Below are 12,940 nucleotides of genomic sequence, written 5' to 3'. Positions count from 1 at the left end.
TGAAGAACTGATATGCTTCCCTGGAAGTGGAGGAGATGAGAGCATTCCAGGGAGAGGAAGGACGAAAGCTTGAAATACCTAAAATTGCTGTATCCATGACCACTAGTAGGCGTAAGGTAGTGGTGGTTGGCGATTTCCTTCTGAGAGGTACAGAAGCGTCCATCTGCAGAACAGATATGATGTCCCAGGAGGTATGCTATCTATCTGGTGCTAAAATCCAAGATGTTGCAGAGAGTTTGCCAAGACTCATCAAGCCTGATAACTATTATCTGATGCTACTCATCCAACATTGGCTCTAATGATACTGCCAGATACCCCTGCAAACGTATCAAAAGTGACTTTGTGGCTCTGGGAGAGAAGGTGAAATAGTCAGGTGTGCAGGTGGTATTCTCGTCCATCTTCTCTGTTGAGGGTAAGGGACAGGTCAGAGAAGCACAAATCCTGAAGATGAATGTGTGGCTACGTGGATGGTGTCGATGAGAGCGTTTTGGCTTCCTGGACCATGGGATGATTTTCCAAGGGTTGCTGAGCAGGGATGGTATATATCCATCAAAGGAGGGAAGAAGTGTCTTCAACGAAAGACTGATTAATTTACTGAAGCAGGCTTTAAACTAGAAGTGATAGGGCAGGGTTTTCAAACCCACCAGTTGAGTATAAGCCCTCAGGTAAGTAAATCAATGAATACCTCTACATGGATGGGAAAAGGGGGCAATGTCTGGAAAGCAGTATATACTAATGCTCAAAGTATGGGAACCAGATTCTGGATCTAGAAGCAGTGATAGAAGAAGATGAGTTGGATATAGTGGCAATCACAGAAACATGGTTCTCGGAGAACCATGACTGGGATGTAGTTATACCAGGGTATCTGTTCAGGGAAGACAGTGTAGGAAGAAAAGGAGGGAGAGTAATTTTATATGTTAAAGATCATATTAAAGCCACACAATTACAGGATCTGCAGGGCAAGGAAAAGGCACTGTGAATCAATTTGGAAAGAAGGAATGGTAAATATATTTACGTTGGTATGATATATAGGCCTCTTTCACAGATGGAAGAAGTGGACAGAGATTTAATAGTAGACATGCAGAATATATCTAAAAAACGGAACATTTTACTAATAGGTGATTTTAACATGCTGGATGTTGAATGGAGTATCCCTATTGCGGGTCTTCTAGAAGTAGGGAGATCCTGAATTCTCTACAAGGAGAACTGTTCCAGCACTTGGTAATGGAATCCACACTGGATGAGGTCATACTGGACTTTGTGCTTACAAATGGGGAAAGTGTTTCTGATGTTACATTGAGTGATCATCTGGCATCCAGTGATCACTGCATGGTACAATTTAATATTAAGACAATATAGAGAGGGTTCATTCAAAAGTAAAGGTTCTAGTTTTGTTTGGATAGGGGATTACATAAAGGAATTGTTGACTGGATGGGGAATGTCTGGAAGGAGTAGAAATGCAGAGGGCAAAAGTGAAAGACGTTATAATAAGGGTAACAAACCTTTTTGTGAGGCAAGTAAGTAAAAGTAAGAGGAAAAGAAGGCCGCTTTGGTTCTCAAAAGTAGTAGCTGAGAAAGTAAGGAATAAGAGGTTAGCTTTCATAAACTACAAAAGATCACAGGTAAAAAATATCTGGACAAGTTAAGAGAGGCTGGTCGAGAAGTCAAGAAAGCAAAGATACAAATGGAAGAAAAAATAGCTGACATGGTAAAATGGGGAGGCAAAACATTTTTTAGATATATCAGTGATAGAAAGAAATACAAAAATGGCATTGTGAGACTCAAAAGTGAAGGGGAGGAATATGTAGAAGCTGATAAAGAAAAGGCTGAATTGCGGGACCGCAGAAGACAAATGTGAATAGAGATGGTGGAATGGTAGAGATGGGGGACCGCAGAAGACAAATGTGAATAGAGATGTTGGAGTGGTAGACCATGATCGATATAAAGAGGGTTGTGTTTATGAGAAGCTAGCTAAATTTAAGGTAGACAAAGTGATGGGGCCAGATGGTGTACATCCAAGGGTGCTGAAGGAACTTAAGGAAATTGTGGTGGCTCCGCTGACTGACCTTTTCAATGCTTCTCCAGAGTCAGGAGTGGTACCGGAGGACTGGAGAATGGCAGATGTGATCCCTCTACACAAAAGTGGAAGTAGGGAATTACAGGCCTGTCTTCTTTAGTAATGAAAATGCTTTTAAAACAGAGAATGGTGAAGTTTCTGGAACCGGTGGATTGCCAGACCAGAGTCAACATGGATTCACTAGAGGTAGGTTTTGTCAGACAAATCTGATCAATTTCTTTGACTGGGTGACCAGAGAATTGGATAGAGGGAGTGTACTGGATGTAGTGTATTTAGATATTAGCAAAGCCTTTGACAGTGTTCCACACAGAAGTCTAATAAATAAACTAAGTGCTCTTGGGATGGTGTGAATAACATGAAGAAAGACCTAGCAAAGCTTGAAGAATGGTCTGAAACTTGGCAGCTAAAATTTAATGCTAAGAAATGCAAGAACATGCATTTAGGCTGTAAAAACCCAAAAGATCGGTACAGTTTAGGGGATGAAGAACTTATGTGCATGACAGAAGAGCGGGACTTGGGTATGATTGTATGTGATGATCTTAAGGTGGCCAAACAGGTGGAAAAGGTGACGGCAAAAGCTAGAAGGATGCTAATGTGCATAGGAAGAAGTATGGCCAGTAGGGAAAAGGAGGCATTAATGCCCCTGTACAAGACTCTAGTGAGACCTCATTTAGAATATTTTGTACAATTCTGGAGACAGCACCTTCAAAAAGATATAAAAAGGATGCAGTCGGTCAAGAGGAAGGCTACTAAAATGGTGTATGGTCTTCGTCATAAGGCGTATGGAGACAGACTTAAAGATCTCAATATGTATACTTTAGAGTAGAGGTCTGCATGGGAACGGGGATTGCAGGAATCCCATGGGACTCGCGTGGGGATCCCCACCAGGTCTACGGGACTCCCGTGGGGATGGAACCGGGGTTTTGAGGCCTGGAAAGAGAATTAGCAGAAACTAGGACCAAGATGATGAAAAAAACAAAATGTCCCACCAGCTAAAGCAAGGGAGATGCTCTATTTGAGGAGCTAAGCTCAAAGTGGGAAGGCCAGCCTCCTTTCATGGTTATGCGACCAATTGTGTTTAGTTCAAAATGAAATACTTGCTGAGTTTGTTTTGGGGTTTACAGTTCAGTTTTGACACATTTTTCTTATGCAACCATTGTCCTGAAAAGAGCCTTTTCTGCTTTAAATGATTTTGATGCTATATTGTTTGATTCTTTACTCATTGCTGCATTAAAAACTATTTGTGGATCTTGGAAGGACCTCTCACAAGTTACCTTTGCCAGATGGTGGAACCAGATTTGTTTGCTCTACAGATATGAGCTTTATATTGCCAAAAAATCCAACTCTCATTTCTTTTAACAAGAAATGGTTGACCCTACAGTTACATGACCTAATGTTTATTCTAATTCTTTCCGGTGATGTATGCATCTCTTATTTCTGTTCACTGTTATTTGTTTATATTGTATTTTATTATTGGTTTAAATAAACTAAGACTTGAAAAAAAAATCAAAACTATCAGAAATAATTGCTGCTTTTTATGGGGACAGGTAACTTTTATGGGGGAAACGGGCGGCGATGGAGGAGATCCCTCGTGGGGACAGGTAAGGACGGAGGGGATTCTGGTGGGGAGTGGTGGGGATTCTGGTGGAGACGGATGGGATTTCTGTCCCCCGCGCAACTCTACTTTAGAGGAAAGGCAGGAGAGGGGAGATATGATAGAAATATTTAAATTACTAAAATGTTTAAATACCTTAATGGCGTAAATGCCTATGAGGCGAGTCTCTTTTAATTGAAAGGAAGCTCTGTAATGAGAGGGCATAGGATGAAGAGGTGATTGGCTCTGGAGTAATCTAAGAAAATACTTTTTTTTACAAAAAGGGTGGTAGATGCGTGGAACAGTCTTCCAGAAGTAGTGATGGAGACAGAGATAGTCTGAATTCAATCTATCCCCTTTCAGTTTTAGAGAGTGCCCTCTCGTTCTCCCTACCTTGGAGAGGGTGAACAACCTGTCCTTATCTACTAAGGTACTGAAGGGAATAGACTTAGTAGATAAGGACAGGTTGTTCACCCTCTCCAAGGTAGGGAGAACAAGAGGGCACTCTCTAAAATTGAAAAGGGATAGATTCTGTACAAAGGTAAGGAAGTTCTTCTTCACCCAGAGAGTGGTAGAAAATAGGAACGCTCTTCCGGAGTCAGTCATGGGGTAAACACCCTCCAGAGATTCAAGACAAAGTTAGACAAGTTCCTGCTGAACCGGAACATACGCAGATAGGGCTAGTCTCAGGGCGCTGGTCTTTGACCAGAGGGCCGCTGCGTGAGCGGACTGCTGGGCACGATGGACCACTGGTCTGACCCAGCAGCAGCAATTCTTATGTTCTTAGGTGTGGGATAGGCATGTGGGATCTCTTAGAGAGAGAAAGAGATAATGATTACTGCGGATGGGCATACTGGATGTTTATCTGCAATCGTGTTTCTTTGTTTCTATCTCCACCTGCTGGTGGATAGACTTGCGTGTATCTGGATTTGTCTACTGTGACTAAGGGAAAGAAAGTTATCAGGTAAGATAAAATTTTACCTTTTCAAATCTGTTTGTAGAGATGAATTAATGTTTCAGTAAGTTACGTCTTCTAGGTATTGCATTTATAGCATGGTGTTAACACATTAAGTTTATCGATTACTTTTCCCCTGCAATATATGGAACGGATGGTATTTTAGAATTGGGGAGTCTGCCTTACAATACAGTTGTACTTTCTCGTCTATGGGAATTTATCATTTGCCAAAGTTATTGTAGTTAATGTTAAACTTTAATATCAGTTTTGAAAATGATTGTTTGTACACCCACAGATATGCTAAGCTCAGACTTGTGGCTGGAGATGCTGCAATGGCAGTATTCACAACCCAGGAGGAGGGAAGAGGGTAGATGCTTGACCTTTATTTCATAGTGGTAGCTACTGGTAGAAATAAGAGTACATATGCACAGGGTTTCAAAGCAGACTGTGGTCACTGCCTTCCAGCCCAAGAGACTCACTGGCTGTACTTGGTAGCAGGTTCAGATCTTGGAAGAACTGCAGTGACCTGCTTTTGAAAGATCATATTTGCTCAAGAGGGCTGCTGGAGCAGGATACCACATATCAGCAGGAAACTACCAGACAATAAACAGAATGGGTAAATATATATGGTAATCATTCATGATAAACTCTTAGTTTAAAGTGTACAGAAATGTGGAGTTTTTTATTTACTTTTTGAGTCAAAATGTTTTTATTGATATTCCAGTAGTACATACCATAAACATTCTACAGAATCTCTCATACATGATATATCAGCCACTGAACAACAAATTTCTTCTGCTCCCTACCTATCTCAACCAACTATAGCCATAGACCTGAGACACCTCAACGCTTATGGTGACACAGTCTATTTGAGGTGATCTTGTATCCTACCCAACCTGCATCACCCACCCTCCATTCCTAAAGAACCTAACGCCAGAGTCGTAAAGATAACTCAGTTATATAGTACTAGTATTTTAGCCCGTTACATTAACAGGTGCTAGAATATATGTCTGTCTGTCTTTCTTTATTTCTCTCCCTCCCTTCCGCTGTCTTTGTTTCTGTCTGTCTCTCTCCCTGGCCCCCTTTGTCTGTCTGTCTTTCTGTGTCTCTCCCTACCCCTGTGTCTTTCTTCTTTTCTTTCTGTCTGCCTTCCTCCCGCTGTCTATCTTTCTTCCCCCCACCCTACTTCCCTGTACAGCAGCATTTCGATCCCCCCCACTTCCCTGTGCAGCAGGTACAGCAGCAGCATTCCCTCCCCCCACACCACTTCCCTGTGCAGCAGTAGCGTTTCCCTTACCCCCCCTTCCCTTCCCACGGTCCCGACAAACCTGCCGATTCCAGCAGCATGTGCAGCACTCTACACACACTGCTTCGGGGCCTTCTACTGCCCTGATTTACTCTGGCACGTCCCTGATGACATCATCAGAGACGCGGTAGAGCAAATCAGGGTAGTAGAAGGCCCTGAAGCAGCGTGTGTAGAGTGCTGCACATGCTGATGGAATTGGCAGGTTTGGAGTCGGGACTGCGAAGAACGTAGCAGCTGGAGTGTTTTGTCGGCGCTTCCCTTCCTGCGAGGTGTCGCCACGGCTCCTCTCGATCCCCGCCAGCGTCGGAAGCCTTCTCCGACGCTGGTGCGGCTGGTGAGAGGAGCCGAATATTGTGGAGAGCAGGGAGTCCAGCGCTGGCGGCCAATCCTGCCGGCGAGTGTAGGTAGGTGCTGGGAAGAAGTAAGGCTGAGGACTCGCGCATGCGTACTCTTGCAGCCACAGACCTACGGATCATGGAAGCACACAGTTAAGAGTGCGCATGCGTGGCTAGGGTTTTATTATATAGGATAAATCGAATTGCAATATATGCAGGTCTTGTATGTATCAATACAGCTATACCAATGCAGTCAATTAGATTCCCCTATTATTATTTACTTTTTATTAAATTGTGTATTGCATTCACTTTTAGCATTAATTAAGACTTACAGATTTGTAAGTTGTTCATTTTTTCTTTTTTGTTTTTGTTAACAGAGAATTATATATCTGAAGAAATGGACAGCAGTGGTTTCATCGAGTTTGATGTGCCTGAATACAGCAGCACGGTTCTGAGCCAATTAAATGAGCTGCGCCTTCAAGGAAAGCTCTGTGATATTATTGTTCACATTCAGGGACAACCATTCCGAGCTCACAAAGCTGTTCTAGCTGCCAGTTCTCCATATTTTCGGGATCATTCAGCATTAAGCACCATGAGTGGCTTATCAATATCTGTGATTAAAAATCCAACTGTCTTTGAACAATTGCTCACCTTTTGTTATACAGGAAGAATGTCTTTGCAACTTAAGGATGTTATCAGCTTTTTAACTGCAGCTAGCTTTCTTCAAATGCAATGCGTGATAGATAAATGCACACAGATCTTGGAGGGCATCCATTCAAAGATAAATGTGGTTGGCTTTGATTCTGCCACAGTGGGCAGTGAAGAGAATCAAGGAAATCCCAATGGTATCAAAGACACTAGCTACTTTGCCAATCCAGTAGAAATCCACCCACCCTGTTGCCCCCAGATACGACAGTCTACAGCAAGTAGTGACTTCAAGGTAGAAACTGCATCAAATAAAGCTTTACGTAATCGTTTGCATGAAGAAGGGCACTCGGATCGTGGAAGCAGTGATAGCATTTCTGAACATGACATACAAATGGAAGGTGAACATGAACAGGGAGACATGTTCATACGAGAGAACCAAGTTGCTGAAGTGAAAGTTAAAATGGAAAAGTCAGATAGACCAAGTTGTTCTGACAGCTCGTCTTTGGGTGATGATGGATACCATACAGAAATGGTTGATGGGGAGCAAGTGGTGGCTGTAAATGTAGGGTCTTATGGGTCTGTACTGCAACATACATATTCATTTCCTCAAGCTGCACCACCTCCTGCCAATGTATCTGAACCTTATGGTAATATGAGCAATTCAACTCCTTCCAGGTCCATGTTGAGCAGTTTCAGAGGAGGACGTGCACGCCAAAAACGAGCTTCCCATTTACAGAATGATATCCATGGAGTGATGCAGGGTGATAGTGAAACAGCTACAGGCACTGCAGGGTATGAAAATAGCCCTCGGGCAAGGAACACTAGAGGCTACTGGAATCCATACACTGAAAGATTAATTTGCATATACTGTGGAAAGACGTTCAACCAGAAAGGAAGCCTTGATCGACACATGCGGCTCCACATGGGAATCACCCCTTTTGTTTGCAAGTTTTGTGGTAAGAAATACACACGTAAAGACCAGCTTGAATATCATATTCGTGGTCATACAGATGATAAGCCTTTCCGCTGTGAGGTTTGCGGCAAATGCTTTCCTTTCCAAGGTACTCTAAATCAGCATTTAAGAAAAAATCACCCTGGTGTCGCTGAAATAAGGCATCGCATTGAATCACCCGAGAGAACAGATTTGTATGTGGATCAAAAATCAGAAAATAATACAGTAGTTGTTGAAACAAATATGGATTCCACAGTTGAAATTAATATGGATTCTGCTAGGGATGCCCACTTGGTTTCTGACATCCCCAATTAAAGTGTTAAATAGCCAAGTTAAACTGAACAAAGCACATTAATGCATATTTTAAGATTTGCTTATGTTTACTTTTATCTCTAATTAATCTGAGGAGGGAGAAGAGAAAAACAGCCTTTTTGTCATGTTAAGAATGAGTATTAATAATCTCTTGTTAGCTAATTCAGATTTTTGAGTGGAACACTATGTAATGACTTGTTCTTTTTCTTTCTAAGAGAAAGGGTACTGTGCTCCTGAAGCAGCTCATAAAATGAAGGACAAATAATGGGGAAAATATGGAATGGATTACTAATAGGTTGAACATATTTAGAATTCAGTGGTGGTGATTTTTATCATTTAACACAAGATATGTAATTGTGTCATATAGAGAGTATTTTAAAATATCAGGTTAAAGAGCCAGAAGACAGACATACAAATCTTAACAGAGGCTGCCAGAATCTGGTGTTTAGTGTTCTATGCACAGGTGACAGTGGAAAAACTTGCTGGCCAGACTCTGTTCAAGAGTTAGTATCGACCAAATGGTATTGATCTAGAGCAGTGGTTCCCAAACCTCTAATGGGGGTTGGGGGACTCCCAGACAATTAGGTATGCATATGAAAGATCTGCATGCAAATCTGTCTCGTGAATATTCATTAGATATCTGAAAATATGATTGACTGGGGCTCTCCAGGACAGGTTTGGAAGTCTCTTAAAGTGCATTGAGTGGAGTGATTTATCACAAAGAATGAGGTATATCTAAATCCAAACCTATCCCATCTCGTAAAGGGGATTTATGTTCCAGAAAAGCCTAAGCCAACATGATTAGTTAGGATTAAGCAGTGGTTCTCGATACAGTTTTTGGGACATAATAATGTTATCACAGTAAATGTGAATGAGAAGTTTGCATGTGCAGCCTCCGTTCTATGCAGATCTGTCTCCTACATATTCATTGTGAACATTCTGAAAACCAGAGTGCTGTGTGTTTTGCGGATTGAGTTGAGACTCCCCTTGATGAGATTTCCAGTATGTAAGTAAATCCTCCTAATGTAACTAGATAGAACCTTTGCATTCTTAAGTGTTCTATAATAACATATTTTTGTATTTCTTCCTCAGATTTTGACAAATGTTTATCTATTTTCTTTAATTTCTTTTAGCTATGTAGTGCCTAGAAAAGTGTTGAGTGTGGGAAACGAAGTCCCCCATTTTATTCACAGAATAGGTGGCACCCATTTAATGACTGCGCACACTGTATCACATCGCCTTCTGACCGCCTTAATCCAGTTCTGTAGGAGCCTTTATTTCCTTCTAACTCAGCATAGTTTTACGGCTATCTTAAATGTTTTTCATTTCTTATAATTTTCCTTTTGCTTAATTTTATATGTGTAATATTGTACATATTATATATATAAAAATTTCTTCTCCCGGTTTGAAATGAATGTAAAAATCAATGTGTATTTCAAGATGATGCATTCTGAAAGATTTTAAAAGCTCTTATAGGACTTTTTATTTTAGTATATTAAATTTTCCCAGTGTATATTACTAATTTTCACATTATTCAGAAGAGAAATATGTTTTCAATAGTCTTTATTTACTTCAAAATGAAATAAGCAAATAATATTGTGGTTGGGGAGCTGTTTGGTTGCTTATGTTTGGTTATTTCCCCAGGATAAGACGATTGATCTGTTGCTGATCTATTTACCTGTTTTTCCTGGTATATTTACAAGCCCAAAAATAGCCATACCAGTTCTTTATGCTTGTTAAAACATACACTTGTAATATTGAAACATAGCGATTAAGTTAAATAGTTTTGTACATGGTTGGTTCTGTTCTAGTGCTCTATGAACTTGTTCATGTATCTCTAGCAAGGGTTTCCCAAAGTATCTTAAGTCATGTGGTTCCAAGCAATCGTATGATTCCTGGAATTACATTGAGGGGCGCAGAGGCAATTGGCCAGGACCCTGAGGAGACCCTTGTGAAACTGAGTGATGTCACTGAGTTAGAGCTTCAGGCTGCCTGGCACCGCTTGGATTCATTCCTTAGCGTCTGCCTCAGGCTGACCCTGGTAGAGGGTTTCCCATAAACAGAGAGATTGCACTTTTGAACTGTACAGCTGTACAACTTGTAGCCATCCTGGTTACTTTGCATGATCAATCAGTGTTGTTCTGCATTGAGAAATATACAATCGGACAAAGCAGTTAGAGTGCTTTTGGTTGTGGGGGTTTTTTTTTCCATTTTTTGCAAACTTTACCTTACCTTTTGCCAAATGTTTTTCCTTGTCATCAGCAACAGATGAATCCAGACAAGTAGGTTGTGTTTATCTACCAGCAGGCGGAGATAGCACCAAGCTGAGCTCTGTCATATCTAAGGTATGCTGCTGGTAATTAAGTATTATCTATCTCCACAGGTGGTTGGATAGTTTTTTTATCCTGCTCCTGGTTTCTTCTGCTGCTCAGCCTGGCCTGTAAGCGGTGGTTTGGTCAAGCGCAGCTAAGCTCCTAATTTGAGTATGCTAACTCAGTTGAGCAAGGAGATTAGGCTTCCTGGGTATCTAGTTCAGGATACATCTGGTGGTGCCAGTTCCCTACCCATCCCCTGTAGCCCCATTTGGCATTGTGCTACACTCCTAACTCCCTCCTCACTTTAGAGAGAAAAAAAAAAAGGAAGGAACATAAGGAAATGAGTAAACCCAGAGGGAGAAAAGTATATGGAATGCAAAGTTACAACAGCATACAGTGTCTAGTGGACTGTTTGTTCGGTGACGAGTCAAAACCACACGAGACAATCGCGGGCAGACAATTGTGCGCTGGATTCAAAGCACTATTTTACAGTGGTCCGAGGAAACCCTCGGGGGCCCCCCCCCCCCATTATAGAGGAAACTGTAATTTTTCCCTAAAAAAGAAAGGCTGTTTCCTCTATAATGGGAGGGTTACCCCCCCTCCCCCCCACAACCACCACCACCACAACAGGAGCGCCAACAGTTCTAAGTAAAGAAACATGATAACATAGTAGATGAATAGTCCATCTAGTCTGTGAAACCTGATTTAATCTAAAAATTTGTTGTTGTTTTTTTTTCTTCTTCTTAGCTATTTCTGGGAAGAATCTAAAGCTCTGTCCGGTACTGTTCTTAGGTTCCAACTACTGAAGTCTCCGTCAAAGCTTACTCCAGTCATCTACACCCTCCCAGCCATTGAAGCCCTCCCCAGCCCATCCTCCCCCCAAACGGCCATATACAGATACAGACCATGCAAGTCTGCCCAGTACTGGCCTTAGTTCTTCAATATTTACTATTATTTTCTGATTCTAGATCCTTTGTGTTCATCCCATACTTTTTTGAACTTCGTCACCATTTTCCTCCACCACCTCTCTCGGGAGTGCATTTCAGACATCCACCGCCCTCTCCGTAAAGAAGAATTTCCTTACATTGTTCTTGAGTCTCCCACTCCTCAACCTCAAATTATGTTCTCTGGTTTTACCATTTTCCTTTCTCTGGAAAATATTTTGTTCTATGTTAATACCTTTCAAGGGGATGAAGGAGTTGCTGTACAGTGAGAGATTGGAGAAGCTGGGCATCTTCTCACTTGAAAAGAGGAGACTGCGAGGGGACATGATCGAAACATTCAAAATGCTGAAGGGAATAGACAGTATAGAAAGACAGACTGTTCACCCTCTCCAAGGTAGGAAGAACGAGAGGACACTCTCTAAAGTTGAAAGGGATAGATTCTGTACAAACGTAAGGAAATTCTTCTTCACCCAAAGAGTGGTAGAAAACTGGAACGCTCTGTTATAGGGGAAAACACCCTCCAGGGTTTCAAGACAAAGTTGGACAAGTTCATGCTAAACTGGTGAGACTGGACTCATTTGGAGCACTGGTCTTGACCTAGGGGCTGCCACGTGAACGGACTGCTGGGCAGGATGGATCACTGGTCTGACCCAGCAGCGACAATTCTTATGTTCTTAGTCTGAATCATATCTCCCCGTCACTCCTTTCCTCTTAAGTTATACATATTCAGGGCTTCCAATCTCTCCTCATACACCTTTTGTCGCAAACCTCCTATCATTTTCGTCGCCCTCCTCTGGACCACTTCAAGCCTTTTTGTGTCCTTCGCCAGATACTGTCTCCAAAACTGAACATAATACTCCAAGTGGGGTCTCAACAATGACCTGTACAGGGGCATCAACACCTTCATTCTTCTTCTGGTTACGCCTCTCTTTAAACAGTCCAGCATCCTTCTGGCAGCAGCCACCACCTTGTCACACTGTTTTTTCGCCTTTAGGTCTTTGGTCCCCGCCCCACGCACACACCCTCGGACCACTGTAAAATAGTATTTTAATCCAGCGTGCTGATGTCCTGCGTGTGATTGTTTGCCCTCAGTTGTCCGCACGTGATTGTCTCGCGCGGTTTCATCTATATACCGTTTGTTCTCTGCTGTTTTCTGGTAGAGAAGCGAGTACTGCATGTGGTCACTCCTTCAACACAGAGGGGTGAGTATTATTGCCCCTTTTTCTCACTCCCAGTCCTCCTGCAGTTGTTGTTCCCTACCGATCCTTACTGCAGTTGTGCTGTTGATATTCCTATAGCTCTCAGTACTGCACGTAAATGTTTAAAAAAAAATAAAAGTGAGAAGTTGCTTGTATTGGACCAATCTCGGGGACAATTTTGGCAGGAGTGCTTCAGGCTTCTCTTCTTCCCGTGAGAGAGCACATCAGCCAGCTCTTTTTGGGGGAGTCGGCAGGTGTAGCCTGCTGGGGTTTTTTTTTTTGGGGGGGTCTCCTTCATTGGTT

At 42.1% G+C, this 12,940-nt stretch overlaps 1 protein-coding gene across 6 annotated transcripts in view; it reads left to right on the top strand.

The window, feature by feature from the left end:
• The window catches only part of ZBTB34 (zinc finger and BTB domain containing 34), a 34,060-nt gene extending 22,940 nt beyond the window's left edge, over positions 1–11,120 (top strand). For 2 of the 6 annotated variants that reach the window (XM_033959787.1, XM_033959788.1), the window contains exons 3-4: positions 5,125–5,242; positions 6,645–11,120. In XM_033959787.1, coding sequence (XP_033815678.1) covers positions 5,239–5,242; positions 6,645–8,182 — 1,542 coding nt within the window. In that variant the 5' untranslated portion in view covers positions 5,125–5,238 and the 3' untranslated portion in view covers positions 8,183–11,120. Of the gene's footprint in view, positions 1–5,121; positions 5,243–6,644 lie in introns of all 6 variants that reach the window. The other 4 variants (XM_033959784.1, XM_033959786.1, XM_033959789.1 and 1 more) reach the window with 2 other exon arrangements.
• Positions 11,121–12,940: the final 1,820 nt, after the last annotated feature.

Source organism: Geotrypetes seraphini, chromosome 10 (genome assembly GCF_902459505.1).
Source record: "Geotrypetes seraphini chromosome 10, aGeoSer1.1, whole genome shotgun sequence".
In the NCBI taxonomy this organism is placed as follows: Eukaryota; Metazoa; Chordata; class Amphibia; order Gymnophiona; family Dermophiidae; genus Geotrypetes; species Geotrypetes seraphini.
Note: the sequence above shows the minus strand (reverse complement) of the source record. Positions and strands in the feature narration are given on the sequence as shown.